This window comes from Crocodylus porosus, unplaced genomic scaffold, assembly GCF_001723895.1.
Source record: "Crocodylus porosus isolate Cpor-Errol unplaced genomic scaffold, CroPor_comp1, whole genome shotgun sequence".
NCBI lineage: Eukaryota > Metazoa > Chordata > Crocodylia > Crocodylidae > Crocodylus > Crocodylus porosus.
Window position 1 is genome coordinate 7,083,392 of NW_017728913.1, and position 22,888 is coordinate 7,106,279.

Below are 22,888 nucleotides of genomic sequence, written 5' to 3' on the forward strand. Positions count from 1 at the left end.
GAGGAGAGGCTGTGGGACCTGAACCTATTCAGCCTCCACAAGATCATGGTCAGGGCGGCTAGGATCTGGAACCAACTTCCAAGAGAAGTGGTGCTGGCTCCTACCCTGGGGGTCTTTAAAAGGAGGCTAGATGTACAACTTGCTGGGGTCATTTGACCCCAGTACTCTTTCTTGCCATGGCAGGGGTCAGACTCGATGATCTTCTCAGGTCCCTTCCGACCCTAGAAACTATGAAACTATGAAATCAAGCTAAGTTCAAAATTGCAAATTTTCAAACTAATTTTTCCTTTGAATGTTTAAAATTTCTTTCATAGCTAATAACCAATGAAGTATAGAGATTCTTATGAATATTTAATTTCTGTGTCTGGGATGGGTAGACATTTCTATATTGATTCCCAAGCAGGAAGCTGATTATGTGCAGTGAAAAAGAGGAGGGAGAACACATCTTTGAGGCTGAAAATATTAAACAAGCCATGTGAATTGACAGCGTATAGTGTCTTCATTACACAAAAATAATGTTTTCATACAAAAATTGAATATTAGAATCAGTAAAGAACTCTGGAGAAGGAAATGTTCCATGTAAATCAGGATTTGGACTATTCAACCATAGAGTTTGCAACAGAACCCACTAATGGGTCACTTCTAGACCCAAAATTATGATCTACCACTGAAGCTTACACTTTGGTATACTATATTTAGCCCACGGTTGCCAGATGTCTAAATTTATTGTATGGGCCCTAAAAATTCAGTCCTAAAACATCGGTCCGTGATGTCCATAAGAAAAATTAAGTCATCTGTAAAAAGCAGAAAAATTGAGTTTGTTTCAAAATCTGTCTGAATGAAGCTACATTCAGGGCAAGTTTTGAGGCTGGACAGAAAGTGGAGCAACACCACCTGGTGTCTAGGTGGGAGCACTGTTTGGAGCCCTTCCATGAACTGCATCTGTAGCTCCTTCTCTCCTCTCACCCTAGCGAGTTTTGCTGCAGAGTTTCTAAGCAGTTCTTGGGCTGAGCAGAACAGGGACAGAGTTGTGGGGCTGAGGGGAGGGGAGGTGTGGTAGGTGGGGGGTCCATGCCAGAGACTGGAGAGGGGAGACTGAGAACAGTGGGAGCAGTAGTGGGGTAACTGGGTGCCAATTTAGAGGGGGCACTGATATAGCTTCCTCCCTTTTTCCATGGTAGGGGTAACCCTGTGCAGCCAAGCCATGGAAGATGGGCAGGGGCAGCCCTATGCCCCATAGTGTATTTGTTGGGGAGGAGTGGGAGGCAAGTGGAATGCACCCCCCCTAAGCTTTTCTGTAGGAGATGCAGTCCTGCATCCAGAAGCATATCTGTAGGGGTGCATGGGGGAGTGAGAGTGGGAGTGAATAGGGCACCTGAAGTGGCCCTGTGGAGTCTGTACCAGCTGGGCTGCTGCACAAGCCTGCCCTTCAGCTATAGCAGCAAAGCTCATGCTGCTACAGCAGGAGCTGTAGCAGCTGCTCCCTGAGTGCAAAGAACACGGAAAGATAAGATTCCACTTCCCTGCCCCTCACTTCTGTCCTCCAGTGCTCAGCATAATTCCCTCTGCCCCCAAACCTCTGGTCTATGCACTGAAATATCATGCTATGCCTCTGGGTGGGGACTGAACTACAGGGTGGGTTAGAGAAGGCAACATGGTGTGAGGTACAGGTGGGGATAGCAGGGTGTAGGGGTGAGTAGGGGGCCCTGGGATGGGCATAGCATGATGTAAAGCTATTCCTGCAGTCAAGTAGGGTCATCAACCCAGGGCAATTCTTTTTACTGATAATCTCCAAATTTTTTAGTTTGAACCTGGCCCTTGTCCAGGGTCTGGCACAAGGGTTACATTTATATTATGTCAAACATATGTCAGTAAACAAAAGTTTGGATGTCGGTAAAAAGTTTGCAGATTGTTAGTAAAAAATGTCTTGGGTTGGCAACCCTGATACAGCCTTCATGCTGTGAATTTAATTTTGAAACTGTGAGCTAAGTGTCAACTCACAATTTCCTCATGAATCTTCAGGCATCCTTAAATCAAACCTCTGAGAGTTGTGAATGGTCTTTGACCTTGAGGGAACTGTACATCTTTCAGATGTGTTCTTCATTCCACTACTGGTGCATATTTGCTCAATGTACCTGAGCTGGGTGACCCTAGCTGCCCCTTTGTTGTTACTTTACCAATATAGAGCCCAGATTTCCTCCGGCTTTGTAGCAGGAAAGGAGGCTAAATCATGGAATACATATGGACAAAACCTCTTCAAACTGAAATAAGACATCTGCAAGGCAAGGAACTGTTTTTCCTTGAGTACTTACACTATTTCTGACTCCAAACAGTGACTTAGAGATGGCTAAGAGCCATCTCTTAAAATAAGTGCAGGTAAGCATTACCCAAATTAATATTAGATCTTACCATTTCTACTATAGAGAAATGGCGGGTGAATGTGTGTACTGAACTCTAACTAGCTATCCTATATAACTCTAATATTGCAACATTGCTCAAAAAACTACTTGCACTCTTGTAGAGAAAGCTGTCACTCTTACTGATGGCCCTGTGGCAATGTCTGGACTTCAGACTTACTGTAACTGGCAGCAGTACCCTGAGCAGGGCTAATTAGGTATCCTCACTGCTACATAGGCATGGCTGCACTGTTTAAGGTCTTAGAGGTAGTGAATATGAAGCTGTATAGTGTGCTTATGAGTGCTTTTGCCAGGCAAGGTAAATGCATGGTACAATATTTGGCTTATATTTGCTAGTTCATAGGAAAGTCTGATTCAGCAGTATACTTTGTTAGTGTAAATATACTCTCTGTCTCTATAAAAATCTTTATAAAAGGGGATCCTGCTATAAGTGATGGCAATTGATGTTATTAATTATGCATTGTGTGAAAAAGAATTTGTTTGATCCATCTGTTTGATTTAAATATGCCACCAATAATTTGATTTCCACCCCTACTTCTTGTACCATGGGACATAATAAATAACTGTTCCCTAACAAAAAAGCTGTTCTGATAGAGAAATGAAACAGAGAAACATATAGCTATTTGTTCAAAATTTAGCACAAAATTTAGAACCCAGTCAGAGAACCTTCTCCTCTTTAAGACATGTTCATTCATAACCTTTTTTGAACATAGCCAGCATATGAAACATGGGATCCCTGACACAAATTTGAGATAGCTACTACATGAACTCTCACAAAGCTCACTGAAAGTCCAGAGTTCTTAATGATGAATGGTACTCTCTAAATCTGGCTCAATGTGCACATCTACATGTGCAATTAGTTGCAACTAAATTTACTATGCATTAGCTTAATGCGCAGTAACTGATTTTTGGCAAGTATCTACATGTGCAGGGAACTCCCAGTGCCAGCTCCCCCCCAGTGGCCACAGGAGGACATGGCAGGACTGGAGGGAACTGGCACTAAATTTAGATAAACGAGGCAGCCAAGAGGATCTGGGGACCCTGTTCCTGGGTGCCAGGGCCAAAGGCTGGGGTACCCATGGCTGAGAAGCTCAGCTGGAGCAGAAGCAGAGCTGCTACATGCTGTCTGTGTCTGTGCCACTCTGCTTCTCTCAACACAAGAAGTGTCTTCCCAGACTGCACAGTGCGGGGCTGCATTTTAAAGATGTCTGCCAGGTACTGAAGCAGCTGGGTCTGGCTTCAGCATGGCTGCCAAGTGCTGGCAGTTGGGTCTGGAGACTGAAGCTCCCCACAGTGGCCACAGGGAGACATGGCATCTTTAAAATACAGCCCCACACTGTGCAGTCTGGGAAGACACTTCTTGTGTTGAGAGAAGCAGAGTGGCACAGACATAGACAGCATGTGGCAGCTCTGCTTCTGCTCCAGCTGAGCTTCTCAGCCATGGGTACCCCATCCCCTGACCCTGGCACCCAGGAACAGGGTCCCCAGATCCTCTTGGCTGCCTCAGTCATCCACTGGCCCACTGTCATTATCTCACCCCTCCTCAGCAGGAACCCAGCCTACCCACTACTCCCATGGCTGATGAGGCCCTACACTGGTCACCAGGAACCCCACCAAGTCCATTTTAACTGGTGCCTTGTCGTGAACCCACACCTTCACTGAGTGCACCTTTGGCTGCCTCAAAGGCCACTGGCATTCCTTCACGGCCCACCTTGAGTTGGCCGAGAGAAACCTCCCCGGGTCATCATTGAAGCGTGCATGCTGAACAATATTTGCGAGGCCCAGGAAGAGGCATTTAGGGATGCATGGGCAGAGGAAGCACACCGGGCCTGAAGGTGGAAGCATGAACTGCAGTGACAGTGGCAGCATTGGGTCCCCTCTAGTGAGGCCCCAGGCGAGCCACATACTGGGGGCCAGGGCACCAGGTGCAGGAGACCCTGGTGGACCACCTCTTACAGCACTCCCTGCTCTAGCCCATCTTTCCTGCTGCCCACACACCCTCTACCCCTGCCCATCCCCAGCACCACTCTCAGGACATGGACATTTTAAAAAAAAAGCTTTATTCCTCTTACAAACCCCTGATCCCTCCCCACTCAACACATACAGCCTTCTTGCCCCTCTCTCTCCAACACAGAGCCCCCTTCCCTCTCTCCCTCAACCAACATAGCTCCCTCCCCTTTCCCCATCACTCCCCAACAAACAGAGCCCCTCCATCACCCTTTCCACCCACCAACAATAAAAAACCCTCTTCCAATGTGCATACTATATACAAGTCTCAGTCTTTTATTGCCCCAGAGTAGGGGTGCCTATGCTGCAGAACCTGGGGGCAGGTGGCCAACACCCCAGCCTCTCACTGTTCCCCTGCAGGTCTGGGGGGCATGGCGACTGCAGTGGTCAGTGGGCTTGTTGTGTGGTGATGCCAGATGGTGCTCTTCAAGGGTGGGCAGCTTCCCCTCTGGTCGCTGGAGTCCAGGGCCAGTGTCCCCTTGCGGTGCTCTGCCTGGCACTTCTGGGTCCTTGGGCATGTGGCCTCAGGGTAAGTGGTGGGGCTGTGCCCCGGTGGATGGCGGGGGACTTGGGGTGGGGGCTGGGCCAGGGCCAGGGGCCTGCTGCAGGGTGGTGGCTGGCTGCCAGAAGCACTGAGGAACCAGAAATGGGGGCTGGGCACATGACCTCCAGATCCAGGAGGGTGTCCAGGACCTGACGGTCATCATCTATGGCCTCCACTGCCTGGACCTGGTTGGCCCTTTGATGCCTGAGCAGCTCAATCCATTCCAACTCTAGGTGCTCCCCCTGGGCTCAGTGTTTCTGCTGTGCCTGATCCCATGCACCTTCCCAGGCAGTCTCCTGGGTGATGACCTCCTCCCACCACCTTTGCTTGCAGGTCAGGCTCTCCTCCTGCCAGACCTTTGCCCGCACCTTGCACTCCTTGACCACCTCCACCAGGCACTGGAGAAGGAGGATGCAGTCTCAAGCCCACTGCTGGCGCACCTGGTGCATATGGTGTAGGGCTGTGCGAAGCTTCGGCCGCTGATTCAATTCGGTAGAGATTTGGCCTGATTTGGTGGCTGAATCTCTGAATCTGAATTGAATCAGGAGACCCTTTAATTTCTCTGAATTGAATTGGAACCCTCTGAATTGATTTGGAGAGATTTGATGATTCGGACATAGACATGGTTTTAAATGTTTTTTCTGAATACCTCAAGGTACCAGGTGGCTCATGAATGCTGAGATGCTGGGGTGGATGGAGCATCCCACCGAAGCACAGGAGGGCGGTCCTCAGCATGCTCGGCAGTGGATCCGAAGCACTTCCAGTCCACTTCCAGGTTTGTGCTTCTGTGGGACAATCCATCTGCCCCAGCATCATAGCATTCAAAAGCCACATCTGGTATGTAGAAAAAACAGTTAAAGCTGTGTCTATAGCTGAATCGCTGCTTCTCTGAATCAGCATCGAATCTTCAGATTTGGATTCAGCTGAATCAAATTGGGATGGTGATCCGAATCAATGAATCGAATCACTGTCCCTGATTTGGGACAAATTTGAATCGAATATGGTCCGTTTTGCACACAGCTAATATAGCGGGCTCCCGCACTGGGTGGCAGTGACCTGGAGTCTGCATTCCTACTGGGCCTGCAGCTTCTTGCCAGCATCCAGATGTTGGCCCTGCAGAGGCAAAAGACAGAAGCCTTTTGTGAGTTTGCAATATTTCAGAAATGTACCAGGGGTCATGTGCTGCATGGCCTCAGATCACAGTTCGGCCATACATAGGTGCCCAGGGAGCATAGTAAGTTTGGCCAGGCAAGCCTGGGTGCAGGCAGCCACTGGCTGAGCCCCCATCCCTCCATGTTTCCCAGGGGCCCGTGGGCCAATGACCTACTTCCCCTATCCCTATCCAGGGCAGGCCAGGCCAGGCCAGGCCAGGCTCCTGGCAGCACCTGCTGCCATGGCTCCAGACCCCACTCTCCCATCTCTTCCCCTTCAGGCCAGCCACTCTGCTACCCTGCCACCCAGCCCATGGCACCCAGGCTCAGGACGTGCAGGGCTCCCAGACAACTGGGACAAGGGCTGGCTGCACCCTTGTCCACCCCAGTGGGGCCACTCGGAGGAGGTGCCCTGGGGCCAGCTTGGCCCTGCACCACCACTGCATCCCAAGCGTGACCCTGTTGGATGTGCCCCAGGCAGTGTATGATGAGCTGTTTGTGCAGGGTGAGGGGTACACAACTCACAACACCCTGCTGCTGCTGATCCTGCTAGTGCTCCGGGCACACCTGTGCTCCTGGTTTGGGACCCTAAGCTACCAAAGTGTCGGGGGCAAGCCTGCGCTGCCCCAAAATCTCCATCTCTGCCTCAAGGACTACCTATGGCAGTGCTATATATCATTCCCCCTGCTGCTGAGGAGGACATTGCTGCCAGCATTGACATTTTCCTTCAGGTATGAGGAAGCTGTGTGGACAAGGGCTTCTTAATAAAGATTTGAACTGTGTCCTGCCTCTCTGCATGCTGTGGGGGGGAAACATGGGGACAGGGGAGTGCAGGCAGGCTGGGTGGGCAGGGTGGGGCAGGGGCCAGGGCCAAGGCCAGGGGCAGGGCCAAGGAACAGGGGTGGAGCTGGGGCTGGGAGGGCCCTCCCCCCAGTGCAGGACTTACCATGTGGCTGGGGCTGGTGAGGCTGGTGGCTTCAGCGATGGTGTCCAGCTGTGCCCAGTGTCCTCGGCCCACAGTACATGGTACAGGAAGGAGCTGGTGCTGCTGACAGATGGTGGTGTCATAGCTGGCTACTCCTCATGGCAGGGTCTGGGGCTGTGGAGCTGTCAAGGAAGCTGTTGGCCAGGGCTCCCCAAGCTGCTAGTGCATGCAGCAGCCGGGGAGGTGGGCAGAGTGGGGTGCTGAATGCCCAGCCTTGGTGTAAACTGCAGGGTTGTAGTTTGGGTCCCAGGGCGCCAACATCCTGGTCAACTCCTGCATAAGAGCATGGGCTTACAGGCATGACTGGACCAATGACTGTGGCCAGCCATGACCACCCACTGTGCCCACAAGGTCTTGATCTTTATGTGGCACTCCTGCACCAACTGGGAGTGCCCTTGCTCCTGTATGCCTGCCCCACACACACTGTCTCTGCACCTCCGCATCATCCCACAGTGCCATGAGGTCTCCAATATCCTCCTAGCTCCAGCTGGGGCCCTGGGTGGGAAGGCTCAGTCATGTGCAAGTGGGTGGGGCTGGGCCTGGATGGGAAATGTGGGGAGGACATGTTGGTGGTGCACCCCAGGCCAGCTCTCTGGGCCCCCATGCAGCTGTCTCTGTGTGGCCAGCTCTGGACAGAGGCCAGCAGTGCTCAGTACAGGGGCTGGGAGCTGCACAGCAGAGGCAATGTGCCACAGCACCTGCAAGCACAGGAGACACTGCTGGGGGTGAGCAGTAGCAGGGAGTAGGTGCTGGCTCTGGTGCCAGAGACAGCCAGCCAGAGGCCTTGGGGAGATCTTAGAGCTGGGCAGGGGGTACAGCAGGCTACAGCCCTTTACAACACTCACCTATGGAGAAGCAGCATCTTTGGCTAGGATACAACACAGGCAAAGGCTGCCCATGTCCTGTCTTAGAGGGCACACAGGGTCTGCACTGCTCCTGTGCAGGCAGTAGGCTTATACAGGCTCCTGTGTTGTGTGCCCCAGGATACAAAATAGCACAAATACCACAAAGGCAGCCCAGACTTGTGACAGGAGAGGCTCCCAGCAAGCTGGCTTCCTAGTAGCAGGGCAGACCTGGCACTAAACTTAGTGGCAGTTCACATCTACACATGCGTTACTGTGCTTTAACTAATCGTGACTAATTTTGATATCTCCATTTGCAGTTATCAAATTTAGTCATGATTAGGCTAGTTTACTGCACAGTAAGGATGTGTACATGTAGATGTATACCTGAACTGCGCAGTAAACTAGACTAACGCACATTGATGTGTCTCGTGTAGATGCACCCAATGTGCAGCATTGTAATTGTCAGAAATCTTTAGGAAAGGAATTGAAACTAAAATAGAAAGCATTATTATGTCATATAGTGTGCCCAAATCTTGAACACCATCTACATGTGGGTTTAAGGGCAATTAAATTTAATGTGCATTAAGCTAATGACCATTAAGCAATTTTTGGCTGGTGTCTACACTTGCCGGGACTTGGCACTAAAGTAGTGCCAAGTCCCTGCAGCCCTGCCATGTGCCCCTAGTGGCTGGGCAGACCCGGCACTAAAGTTAATGCTGGGTTGTGTCTACATGTGCATTACTGCGCTTTAACTACTCATGCCTAAATTTGATACAAGACAGAACAGAGAAGGAGAACTACCATCCTCTGAGTTTTTACTAGACAAGATGGAAATATCTGTTCCCAGGGATCCATGGACAGAGGAGCTAGGAGAAGCATTTTAGATGATTCCTGCTCATAAGTTTCTGTCCCATACATTCCAGGTTCTGAAGAGTGACAACATGATTTTTCCATCAGGAATATTTTAATTCGTTATTTCTTTCATTCTCTTGGAAAATGATTTATAGACTGCACATCCCTCTCTATATGCTCCTCTTCTACATACAAATGAGAACTAGTATAACAGGCTTGAAGAGACATTGCTTCCTGGCAGGAACAGTAATTTCTAAAGCCTGGAGACAAGTTTTCAGAGATTATCATTGTAGGTAGAAGAAAGGAAATGCTATGAAAAGCACAACTAAAGCTAAACTAACACTAAACCCTGACTGATAAATACCTATCAGTTTATAAAACAATGGGTAAACAGCACAAGTAGGGAAGAGGGTGGGGTACTGCAAGTTCTGATGTTTAGCCACAGGCAAAGAGAACAACCAAGGAGAACATGGCACTACCCTACCCTTTAGGTCCTTGATCAGATGCATGAAGAAACTCAAGGGGCATATGTGGCCCCTATAAGTATTGCTGGATGAGCAATTCTGAACATGAGTGCACTGGACGGGTGTGCTTTAAAAATGAAATATATACAGACAAACTGCCATGTTCATCTTAATCAAATGTATATCTCTGAAACCTCATCGAAGTTTGTTAACTTTTAAAAAATTCTGGCCATTTGAGCAGAAATGTAGTAAACATGCTTGCCCCACAGTTTTCACTTGAAATTTTATACTGTCTCAGTAAAAAAAACCCTCAGCTATTCCTGACTCAGCTGTCAAAATCTTCAGCAATAAAACTACTAATCAAGTATTTTTAAATGAAAATTACAACTGAAGCTACATAGAAATCTTCTAATTCCATGAAACAGAAAAGGTAAACAAACGTGGAAAATATGGGAAAAATGCCTTTAAAAGAGAAACTGATTTAATTTGGGCACAGTCTTTTACAAATAATAACTTTGCAGAGCCAAACATCTACTGTACCATTATAAACTGCTCTAGCAGTCACTTCTTCCCAGGTTATTTTCCAAGTATAAGGGTCTATAAATGATATTCTTTAATGAGAACAGGAATATCCTCAGTACAAGACAGTAAAATAGCACCAGTGCTTAAAAGGTAGATAATGAGGTTTTAAAAAAAACATCTTTTTATTAGGAAAAATAAAAACCAAAGAGAAAGTAAAACCAAAGAAAATTAATTAAGGAAGGAAAGGTCCATCTTCCTTCACTCACATTTCCGATATTTGATACAAGAAATTACACAAAGGAAGTAAGGGAAAACTTTTTTTATGTTTCTTTGGCTAAAAAGTATAATTCTTGTGGACAAGAGACATCAAAAATATGCTTGAATGTGCAGGGAACATACTCAGCATTCGGGAAAAATGGGAAAATAATTCTTCTTATTAACAACAGAGAATTTATTTTTATCCTGGTCCTATTAGAACAGACTAAAAGCGAACATTGATTTGAAAGTTCATTTGGTCATCATTTGATTAAACTGATTCATCACTTGTTTGCCTCTAATTGTGATGATCTGAGAACTGAGCATTGAGAATGTTAGAGTTGGCATCTAAAATAGATTACTGCTATCTGTTTTCTTTTCTATATTGTATTTAAGCCTATTTAATTCGATCTTTAAAATAAGTGCACACAGAAGTGAATCTAACCTCCGTCCAATACAAGGGTAATCCAATAGGATTAAACTCAGCAAATAATTTAATAAAACTCTACAAGAAAAATGACTTAACCATTAAAGACAATGCAGCACTAATGCGTTTCATAACCAATGTCTTACCGACTGTAAAAGGGTCAGTGCACATGTCACTTCTGTTCTCCTTCCATGCCAGCAGGTACTCAATGCTGACGGGATCTGCAGTTTCTGTATAGCTGTTAACTGCCACCATCATGTTATGAGCTTTTGCAATGCCATAATAAACCTTTGTTTCATCCACCAAGGGCAAGTTAGTTAGAGTGTTTGCTGCCTCAAAAGCCTGACTGAAATATTCACAGGCCTTGTTATAGTTTCCCTAATAAATAAAAGAAAAGGGAAAAAGGCTTTAATTTTTCAAATAGCAATTTTTCATATGTTATTTTTTATTTTTTTTATTTTTCCAGCCACAAGGATCCAGCCCACAGAGTGACTCAGAACATATTCTCGGGCCAGTCACTTCACTTTTCTGCTTCAGTTTCCTAAACTGTAAAATGGAGATAATGTTACCTACTTGTCTGTCTCTCAGGGTATTTATTAGTCCCAGTTTTCATACCTTTTTGAAAACATGAAGCACTATATAAATACTATGTATTATTACAATTTCTGTTAAGTCATGAAATAGTTTTGAGTAAGGAAGGACTGTAAAACCAGAACAGTGAGACTAAACTAAACCAAAAAAAGCTAGTCACCAATCCTTTCCCCCACCCCACCACAGTCAAAATTATAGAAATCAGAATCTTTCATACTTTAGAAAATAGTTGATTTTGTCTGGCTTAAATTAATAAATAATGAAGGAGAAAAAAACAGATTATAAAATAACTTACAAAGAAGTATAGATTAATGAGTAGAGTTTAGGAGGGTATTCAAGCAACAGATATTAGGAAAATGGAAGCCCAATTATAGCCAACAAAAAGGAGCACATCTACAGCCGGCAAATATGTAAAGAAGTCTAAAATGGTAAGGATGGAATGTGAAGCTACAAAAAAATTAAGGGTGAACATAAAGACCCATTTTTAAATATATCAGTACAGGATGCTTCTAAGAGAATCCACTGATCTCCAAATCATGAGAGTTCAATTTAATAGTAAATAGGGGATCAGTTAAATGAAATAAGGACATAGGTTAGAAGAAGAATAACTTTTTTGCATATATTTTCATCATAAAACATGTGAAGGCAAGGCCAATTTTTAGCTTAATCATTTCTGGTAAAAAAGTACAAAAATACTATAAGAATTGGAAGATTCAAAGAACAGATGCTGGAACAAACCGATAATTTAAAAAGTAATATATCGTAAGACCTAGATGTTATATAAAGGTGTTCTAAAGAAACCTGAAAATGAAGTGGCTTAATTGCTAGAAAATACATATAATCTAATTAAAATGAGACACTGTAATAAAAACCTAGAAGGTCTCAAAGAATGGACCTATATTAAAAAAGGTAGGTGCTACCTGGTCCTGCATAAGCATCAGTGGTGTTTAACATGTTTTTTTTAATTCTCTAAAAAAGAGTAAGCTTTGGGTGGCAAATTTGCAGAGGATAAAAAGTTCTTTCAAGAGGAGGAATGATGGTTAGGAAATTCAAATGGACATAACTGTGTGAGGATAATGGCAACTTAGCAGCAAATTAAACTCAATATTGAAAAAGGATAAATAGTGCATTTTGGAAGATATTATTTGAACTACTTAAAACTTTTATTGGGTTCTAAATTAACTACATCAGCTCAGGAAAGAGATCTAACATAAATATGAGCAGCTCAGTGAGGGCATCTGCTAAATATGCAGCAGCCTTAAAAAATGTAAAATTTTAAGAGAAAATATTAAGAAACATCAAAAATGGGATGGAGAATGATATGGAAGTAATGTTAATCTATGAGTGGAATGACTTTATTTGAGACACTGTGTTACAATCTGGGTCACCCATCTCAAAAAAAGATGTGTCAGAAACAGAAAAGATGCACGATGATGACAATGAATAGGGATATGAAGACAATCTTCCATAAAGCAGAGTGGGAGTGTCTACACATGAATTTAAGCAGGCTTAAATTTAATGTGCATTAAACTAATGCGCATAAAGTGGTTTTTGGCAGATGTCTACATGTGGTGGGACTTGGGACTATAGTCCCAGGTCAGTGCAGCCCTGCCATGTACCCCTGTGGCCACTGGGGGGAGCTCTGGCTTCTGGACACATAGCTGCCAGCATTTGGCAGCCATGTTGAAGCCAGACCCAGCTGCCAGCACTCGGCAGCCATCTTAAAAGTACACTCTCTGCACTGTAACCTCTCAGATGATACTTCCTATGTCAGAGCAGCAGCATGGCAGAGACACAGGCAGCACATGTCTGCCCTGCTCTTGCTGCAGCTGCACTTCCCAGCCCTGCCTGTCCCAGCTCCTGGCCCTGGTACCCTAGGACAGGGTCCCCCACTCCTCAGGGCTGCCACAGCTGTCCTGCTCACTCACTGCTGTTCTGCATTCCTGCCGCTTGGCCACCTACCACTGCCTGACTCCCTCACCCACCTACTGGATGGCTGGTACATGGCCTTCCAGGGCCCCTGCTGCCATGGAACTGCTCTCACCAGCCCCAGCAACCATGGGCTCCAGGGCACCACTGCTGGAACCACCATTGCCCTCCTGTTCCACCAGCCCCACCACCTCTGGGCCCACTGTGCCAGCCAGCACTGGTGGCAGTGCATTGTGCCGCAGGAATGGGACAACAACCAGTAGGTTGACATATTCCAGATGACCCAGGTCACCTTTAAAGACCTGCTGTGCCAGCTCTGATCCCACCTGGAGTGCCAGAAAATAGAGAAGTGCCCAGCCATCCCTGCCAACACCCACCTGCCCTGCTCCCCACACCCCGGTTCCCCTTTGTCACCCCCGCAGTACCATTCCAGGAAATGCACATCCTTGTAATTTAAACTTTTATTCCCTGCACCTCCCCACCCCCTTCCTCTCACTTCTCCCCTCAACCAACAGAACCCCCTCCCTCCACAATACACAGAGCCCCTCCACCACCCTTCCCACCCACCAACAATAAAAAACCCTCCTTACAAACTGAAAACTACATATAGCAGTCTCAGTCTTTGTCTGAATCCTGGAGGGGGAGGGAGAGTGTGGGGTGGGGGCACCCAAAGTGTAGAGTCTGGTGACAGTGGCCAGAACCCTGGCCAGGGACAGTTCCCCTGCAAGTCTGTGGGTCACAGCAAATGCCAGGGGCTCCTATGGGTGGGATGCAGTGGAGGCCCTCCTCTGGGGCCCACGTGGGGGCCTGCTGCAGAGTGGTGGGTGGGCCAGTTGCTGCTGGAGCTGCTCCACACAGCACTGCTCCAGGGCCTCCAGCTGGGCCCAGTGCCTGCTTCACCTGGTCCTGTGCTTCCTCCTGGGTGGTCTTCTGGGAGATGTGCTCATACTACCAGGATAGCTCCCATACCTCCTGCACCTGCTGCCGCACTGCTTGCATGCCCCCCAGCCCTGGTTGCTATCCTCAGGCCAGCAGGCTGCTGAGTGCTGGCTGCAGACAGCCTGTCTCCCCTACCCGCTTCCCAGGGTGGGCCAGGCCAGGTTCCCAGTAGCACCTGCTGCTGCAGCTCCAGACTCCAGCATGGGGGGAAGCCCAGGCTGCCCTGCATCCTCCACCACCACTTGGAGGGCTAAGTGTCACAGCGCTACACATTCCTGCCCCCTGCTCCTGAGGAGGACAAATCCGCTGGCATTGATGCCTTCCTTGGCATGTGAGAGGCCTGTGCCTTCTCAGCTTCAGGGACATGGGCTGCTAAACACATTTCTGAACTGTGTCCTGGGTCTATGTGTGCCTATAACTTTCTACATAAATTGTTGCATTATCCTCTGAAGAAGCTAGTACTGACCACCAGCAGAGAAAGGATATTTAACTAGATGGACCATAGAGATGGTACAGTATTGTAATTTCTATGCTCCTATTATTAACATCGTTGAAGGGTTACCTATGGGTTAGCAGGCTGGCTCTATCCCTCTAATCTGTGTAGCATTCTGTAGCCCTGGCACATGGTTCCCGGACTACAATACCTTTTCAGAGCTGTCAGCTGGTTGGAACCTTTTCTCTTGACTAGTCCCCCCACTAGAGATTTCAATGCCTCTATGAGAGTGAAGCCTGGGAAGACTGTGGAAGACAGGTGGATGGTAACTTGAGTACCTGAGATGGTCCCTTTCTGAGATCAAGAAGAGGTATAAATTAAGAAACAGGGGAAGGAAGTTGGGAATGTGTGCAAACTGTTATACCCAGATTTTAATATGAAGGAAGAACAAGATCGCAACAATAGGTATAGGAACATTAGATGGTAGAAGGATGGACAACAACGAGAAAATATGTTCATGAGATGAGGTAGTGGCATAATTAGTGAAAGGACCCTATCTAATCTGGCTAGGAAATTAGAAGAGGTCAATAAGAAATAACTGAGACGTGGATATTAAAGTAAGAAGCCTGTGCCACAAAATAGACAAACTAGAACCACCTGCCTATGACATGAAACCAGATTCTATAAGGATAAAAAATATGGTGGGCAGAAGCTGAGGAATTAAGGAAATCAGGCAGTAAAGTCAAGAGCATGAAAGAATGCAAAGCCTTGAATATGGAGGAGGCCTGGACTATCTTCACGTTAAAGGTATATTTGGAATTTTCACCTCAAGCAAAAGGGGGGGAAAAGAAGATTGTAGGGAAGGGCTCCAGACCTTATCTGGTGAGTTACTTTCTCAAAGGGGATATTGGAAATAAGTGTCAAGTGGATAAGGGATCAAAGTGTTGGGAAAAGTGGGAATGACTGAAGTCAAGTTCAGTTAGAACTTCTAAGGGAAACTACAAATAGTAAAAGCTTTTTTGCCGTACAAATAAAAAAGAGAACGTAGAAAGACGTGGACCTGAAGAAGAGGTTGATATTAAAGATAATGTATGGTTGATTCAAAAACTAAATGGATACTTTACTTAAGTTTTCAATTAAGATGGTGGGGATTAAGATGGTGGGGACAGAGGTAGGATGGAATGAAAATGACAGTATGTCAAAGGAAATTACCCCATCTGAGATGAAGCAAATTTAGAGAACTTAATGTGCTCAAATTGTGGGAACTGGATAGTTCCCATCCCAGAATTCTGAAAAAAAACTGGCACATTAAATTACAGGTCTGGTAGTAAGGATTTGAAATAAACCTACCAAGTTTGGGGTCATATTGTATAACTGGAGCTAATATAGTACTTACACTTTAAAAGGGAAAAACATGATCTAGAAAACTACAGGCCAGTTAATTTGTCCTCAATGGCATATAAAGCTTTAGAACAAAAATCCTAAATACTTTTAATATCAAAGTTGATAAATTTATGATTGAGATTATATGATATGGTTGCCTGCGACAGCAGAGACAGCACATCTCTTCTAGTCCTATGTCCTGTTTTCCCATGTTTTGAAGGCTTTTTGGTGGGAAGGAGCCAGGGGTCAGAATATATTTCATGCGTACAGAAATCCATGAGCCTTACTGGTGAGGCATATACAAAGGAAAATCTATTCCTGAAACAGAATATGAAACTTAATGGGATAAAATATAAAGAAGCACCAGTCACTTAGTACCTCCCCTGCCAAACAAAGTAGGCTCCTTTTAAGCTTGTGTAGCCTGGACTACATCTAAAAACAGAAAGTTCTTTTAATTTAAGTCAGATATATTTTCCTCAAAACATCTCTTTCAATTTATTGAATCAACAGAAAAAATGAAATGCTCTTAAATTTATGTTAAAAGTTGACCCAAAAATAAGAGTAAACTACAACATAAAACAAAAACCTATTTCCAAATAGAGAGAAAGAAACTGAATAGTAAAATAGCAATAATCTCAACAAGGAAAGTAGCACATCCCTTGGAAAAGACCTTAATGAAAACAGAATTCTGCAAATTAAGTGATTATATGTTCTCTGGTATTTCTTATAAGACCAGGATTGTGCTGTGGGAAATTTTAACACTGCATTTCAGAAGACAGTTTGAAAGTGCCTCCTCATTTTAAGATACTAACATAAAGATGAAGTTACAGGTTACACTTACACTATACTAAGGGCACTTAAAATGTAAGCATCTACACATTAAAGTTGGTTAACTGATACTAAATGCCTTCTGTGGGTCTCAGTGTTATGCCACTTTAAGTGAACATTAACTCTCATCTGTGTTACCTGTCTTGCATCAGGGTAACTTCAGTCTGCTCCATGGAGATAAAGCAAGTAATCTGCAGTCCTCCAGGATCCCAGGATGCACCCCTCCCACCCTCCCCTCTTCCCCCGCAAGCAGGGACACAGCCCAGGTGACCTGGCTCCTAGCTGTGTCCCTGCTTGCCAGCCCAGTGGCAAGTCACAGCAGCACAGGCAAGAAAAAATATTAATTTTTAACATGTGACTGCTCACAGCACATCATAGGCAATGCTTGGGGGGGGGGGCACAGGGGAACATGTGCCAGCCTTGAGTTTGGCCCTAGCTAGCCAGGGTGTGGGGGACAACAGCTGGTGACCCCCGGGAATGTGGGGGTGCTGAGAGAAGCACCAGCAGCAGTTCTGGGTTTGCCACTGGCACTTCTGGTTTGCCGCTGGCACTTCCACCGGTGGGGATGATTGGCTGCTGTGGGGACTACCCCTCCCTCCCCCAGCCGGCGATTGACTCCTGGTGCCCCCCCAGGATTAGAAGGCACCCATGAAGCACATTCTAACTTTAACACCACTTAACATTCCACAGATTTAGTATTGTCTAAGTGTAATGTGTAACCTCACCCCAAAACACTGAACTCTCATTACCTGAGTTGTTAATTTTCAGTGGAGATGTTACTCAGCAGCTCCGCACTGGTGCCCTAGTTGCCCTATCTTAGTCATCCTACTGTTCATTAATGTGGCAACTAAGGAATGTCTTTAATAATACTGAAAACAAAGTTTTAAATGATTGATTTATTGACAATTTATTCATGGTGAAAATGCTACTCCGCCCTTTTCAGCTTGTGCATAAGCAAGACTTGTACATTTTTTATTACTTATTACTGTATATTCTTATATACAATATGCACTTTCCCCCAAAATTCAGCTGCTAGAAATTAAGGTGTGCAGAAAAAATGTATATGTGAAGAAATACGGTAATAAGCAGTTTCTGCTTCTATCTGGGAAACTGAAAATAATACTATATTTGTTGCTCCTCAGGTTACTGTCTGTGATAATATGCTTCTCTCCCTGCTGCCTCCACAATCAGAGGCTTTTGTTGTAGAAGCTGTTACTTAGTTACTTACTGCTACTTACCAGCATTTTAAGGAGACAAAATTTTTTCTTCATTTTGCATTTAAAAAAATCAGGGTTCATAGCTTATTTGGGAGAGTATTATATGAAAATGAGGGCAATTCCACATGATTTAATGTAACATTGCAACTTTAAAAGAGCTGGCTTCAAAATTGATACTTTTGTCCTTTGAGTGATATTTTATATATCTGCTTGATTAATTCAGCACTGTGGCACAAGGTGGGCAGATCTCCTACCCATGAAAGGGCAGTGGCATTGGTAGCCACACAGGTACAACTGACACATATACAGAGTTTAGATTCTATTTCCACCTGTGTAATAGGGGTGTGCGAAGCAGGCCCTATTCGATTCTGATTCGGCCCAAATCAGGGACTGTGATTCGATTAGTTGATTCAGCTCACTGCCCCGATTCGATTTGGCTGAATCTGAAGATTTGATTCTGATTCAGAATCAGTGATTCAGACATAGATACAGCTTTCAAAGTGTTTTCTACATACGTCAAGGTACTAGGCATGGCTTGTGATCGCTGCAATGCTGGGGCACATGAAGCATCCTACAGAAGCATGGGGGGGCCCTCCACATGCTCAGCAGTGAATCTGGAAGTGGACCAGAAGTACTTCTGGTTCACTTCCAGGTCCCCAGGGAGCATGCTGGGGTGCCCCCAACACCCTCCCAGTTCATCAGCTGGCCTCAGGGAGACCCTGGGTTCCTCCCCCCAGACCCAGGAGGCACTAGTCACAAAGCCATGCGGACACAGGGACCCCCCAGCATGCTCCTCAGTGGACCCAGAAGTCGACCAGAAGTGCAAGTGTGCTGGAAAGCCCCCTGTGCTTCTGTGGGACACTCCATGTGCCCCAGCATCACAGCACTCATAAGCTCTTGCTACCTAGAGGCATGTAGAAAAAATATTTAAAGCTGTCCCTATGTCTGAATCTCCAAATCTTTCCGAATTGATTCGGAGGGCTTCGATTCGATTCAGAGAGGTTAAAGGCTCCTCTGATTTGGTTTGGATTTGGAGGGTCAGTCACCGAATTGGGCTGAATCTATGCTGAATTGAATCAGGGACCGAAGGTTTGTACAGCCCTACTGTGTAAGCCTTATGAGCATGCTTAGAAGGTCCACTATTGCTGTGAAGACTCTGAGGTGACAAAAAGATTTGGCTAGGCATGTGCCATCATGTAAGTCCTAAAACTTTAGTTGGAAAAAAATCCCCACAACTATCAACTGCTTGGATGAGAAAGAAGGCCCTTCTACCTTTTAGCTTAATAGACCAGTAGTTAGGGCACTTGCCCAGGAAGTGAGAGCCCTTAGTTCTGGGCCCATCCTTCTCTAGAAGGGGTTTCAATCTGCATCTCTCAATTCCCACCTAAGTGCTTTAACCTGCAAGTCATGGACTAGGTGTTGCCTGGAGTACCCTCCAACCTTGTTGGCTCGCTGGGCAGCTGGGAAAATATGTGAGCCTGGGGAGAAGAATAAGCCAGAGGGAGTATGTGACTCAGAGATGCTAAAAGCACAGTAGACTAATTCTACTGCGCATTAGTGTGTCACAGTGAGACTGCTAATGCACAGTAGACTTATTCTCCTGTGCATTAGTATCACTTAAAAGATGTGTGCTGGTGCTACTATGCACTAGTGCCAATTAAGTTAGTACTGGTTATTACAGGTACTAAACTTAATGTGCCATAATTACTGTGCATTAATGCATGTGTAGACATATCCAATGAGAGGGATAATGCCCAGAAGGGAGGGGACCCTAGGCACTGGACTCAATTCCTATTGTACACTGCCTTTAATATTAATTGGATAAACTGAAAAACAGCAGTGGGATAGTTTCTGCCACATTGGGTATAGGGCCCAAGGCCAAAATTGAAGACCCTCTCCTTTCCAGGAAACATCCTGTTACTGAATCACACACTCCCTGTGGCTACTCTCCTTCTATGGAGGTGCCACTTAGGTACAGAAGGGTGAAGCGGCTCACTCCTAGAATGTTACTGCCCCCCTTGGAACCCGCACAGGAAAGTCAGTTTAATGATTTGGGCAGAGTTTGAAAGGAGCTGAAGCAGGTGGGAGATATATTAAACCTATGCTTTTCCTGAGTACTCTCCAACCCTGGCTTTAGCTTTGTTCTCTCTTTCTGGGTTGCACAGGCTAAACTGAGGTCACAAAATGGAGAGCAGGGGATATATAGAGAATACTTTCACTGCTGATTTATTCTCTCTGACAAACTGACTTGTTACTGGAAGCCACTTCCTACAACTTTGATGAACAGAAGCCATGGAGTATATGAGGCTTAAAAGCTTATGATTGCCACAAAATAAGTATGCCATTTTTTTTGTCAATTTGTTAATTTTCAAAAAGCAGTAGCTACAACTTACAACCTACATGTATTTGTAGTTTAATCATTAATTTGTCTAGATGGGTCCAAGCTACAAATCTGCATCTAGGTTTTTGACAACAGTAGAAATTTGTGATGGTCTTGATTTGACTCTTAATAGAGTTACGTGCTATGTGTGAAATTTGGTTCTAGATTTAGGAATTCATTTTAATCTTGCCCTCAAAGTTGTCATATTTTCAGATTTGGAGTTTCAATTCATAGCCCTTCTTTGGCAATGAAAAGAAACTCCTATATAAACCAAAATATATATGAATCATCAAACTGACAGGACATTCTGATATAAGTACTATGTCTTGACTCTGAAGTAAAACCAGCTGTTTGGCATCATCATTATAACTATACTCACTTTTTCATTGTAGATATCTCCAAGGAATACACATGCATCCACAAGCCTGCAGCTTAGATGAGCACTCTTGGCAACCTTCACAAACTCTTCCAAGTACTTAATAGCCTCAGTCACTTTTCCCTGGCTAAAACAAATTACAATTCTAATTAAACTTTTATTGAGATGGTTTCTTTACATACAGCAACAGACTACAGTTGAGCATCTATCCCTGTGTCTCATGTGAGTCTTATTTTGCAATGGTCCATAGAAATGAATTTACTAATTTGCTTTGGGATGAAATTTGAAATCCAATTCTGTTTTCATCTGCATAAGATGTTGCTTCTCTTATACTTAGTGACCACTAAGGGAAAAATTAGGCCCTTTGGCTTTGCCATAAATTTGTAGAATATTGTATTATTTTTCAGTACCAAAAGTGAAAAAGAGATGATTACTTCACATGGGTTTTCTAAGATTCCCTCACTCTTAAAGTGATGTTTTATTTAATCAGTACTTGATCGCACATTTTTGTACACAAGCTAGACCCAAACCTAGCAACCAATTCAGGGCAGGGGATGATGTTTGCTCTTACGTTTTTCTGTTCCTGTCCTTAATGAGAATCACTTTCTACATTAGAATCCTTTCCTCTCTTGAATATCAGCCGCAATATAATGGCGGTAAGTTGTGTATGCTGATAACCTCCCTTAGAATGTAATGCTGCACTTCAGCTGGGTAGACCACAGGCTGCAGCAGTCATATAGCCTACTCTGTAAACTGTGGCTTGCAGGTGTCACCTAGAAATCCCAATGAGATCTAAACAACCTGAGGTCACTTCTGAATCTAGGTTGAAAAGTGGCTAATGTACTCTGACAATAACATTTGCACATATTTTTTAATAAAACTGGTCATATTAACAATATAGCAGCTCTGCACTATGGTTACAAGATATGAATCAGCTGCTTGGGTTTGCTAGTGAGTGAGGCACTGCACTCTTTTTCTCTTTAAGGCTGTGAGTGTCACTGCAGCTGACCTCAATATTAACCGTGAACCTGTGTCTCTACTGTAGAAGTATGCTAAATGTCAAGCCAATAAGCCAGCCAAAAAAAAAAAGAAAAAAAATGCCAGGCTTAATTTAGAAATGCACAGAAACAGTTTTTATAAGTGAGGAATAACAGTTATTTATTTTCATGCTATTTTAAAACACCTTTAAATTACATTCCACCTGCAAATGACTGACTGAGCCTTATTTAAATTACAGCTTTTAATATAAAACATATTAGAGATACATGTTTCCAGAATTTGGCAGGGCTAAGCCTGCCAGAGTTCCTTAATTGGCTTATGAAAAAAAAGAGTATTCAGACTAGAAAAGCTGCTGCCACTGAGCAGGAAAAACAGTGAAGTCTCAGTGCAAATATACAGTATTGTGGTGACCACGTATCTATGTTTGGAGTCAGCTGCATTCTTCCAGTAGGCTGCCAAAAAACCCCAAAATTGACACAGTGTTTAAAGTGTCCAAAGCTGTCACAGACACATATTTTTAAATGACTGCTATTCTACTTATTAACATTAGTTATTTAAATAGCACAAGATCTGAAATATATTGATTGCACTGTTAGCAACGGCCAAATATCAAAGGGCTTCTAAATTTTAGAATCAGAAGACAATTTTTGGAAATCTATCTTTCTTCCAAAAGGGAGAAAAATCAAATATTTCCCCACAGAAGCATAGAACATGATTTATATAAGTTAAAATACAAGGTTAAAGTGTTAGACAAATATTAATTCCAGTTTTTCTAGTTTTCTATATGCAGTGCACAGGTGCAACTTGAACAGCATATTATATGGTATAATCATTAAATCCATTCAACCAGACCTTAGAGAGTTAAAAACATATATTCTGTGGAAAAGGACTCCTCGGTCCAAAGAATGAGAATGAAACAGTGCAGAATATTTGTGTATCAAGGTGATTCCAGTTTCCAACTGGGAAAACAGGACTGTTAACACCCACATCCCTTGACAACTGTCCAATTATGTATATCACACTTGGCCTACTGTTTGCAGTAGAAGTAATCAATAAAGGATGTGGTTGAGTGAACATAGATTTTGGTTGAACCAATGCATGAAAACTTAATCATTTACTCAGAGTGGAGAAATCAAATAGAGCAGAGATGAAACAGCCACTAAGGGGTTTGTTGATTGTGCCACCAAGTTTGTGGGCTGGAGGCTGAAAGTAATAAGGCAAATGGAATCAGTGACAGGAGAAAATGTAAAAAGGTTTTCTTAATTTCATGAATTAATAGAAATGTTTTGATGTATTTTTTGGTCATTTTTGGATATATTACATCAAAGACCTTATGTACCATTT

The 22,888-nt window shown here is 44.5% G+C and overlaps 1 protein-coding gene across 1 annotated transcript in view; it reads right to left on the reverse strand.

Annotated features, from left to right (window-relative positions):
- Positions 1 to 22,888, reverse strand: part of TTC29 (tetratricopeptide repeat domain 29) — a 194,736-nt gene that overhangs the window by 68,261 nt on the left and 103,587 nt on the right. The window contains exons 9-10 of the mRNA XM_019534441.1: positions 20,549 to 20,672; positions 10,616 to 10,847 (exon numbers count right to left, since the gene is read on the reverse strand). Coding sequence (XP_019389986.1) covers positions 10,616 to 10,847; positions 20,549 to 20,672 — 356 coding nt within the window. The remainder of the gene's footprint in view (positions 1 to 10,615; positions 10,848 to 20,548; positions 20,673 to 22,888) is intronic.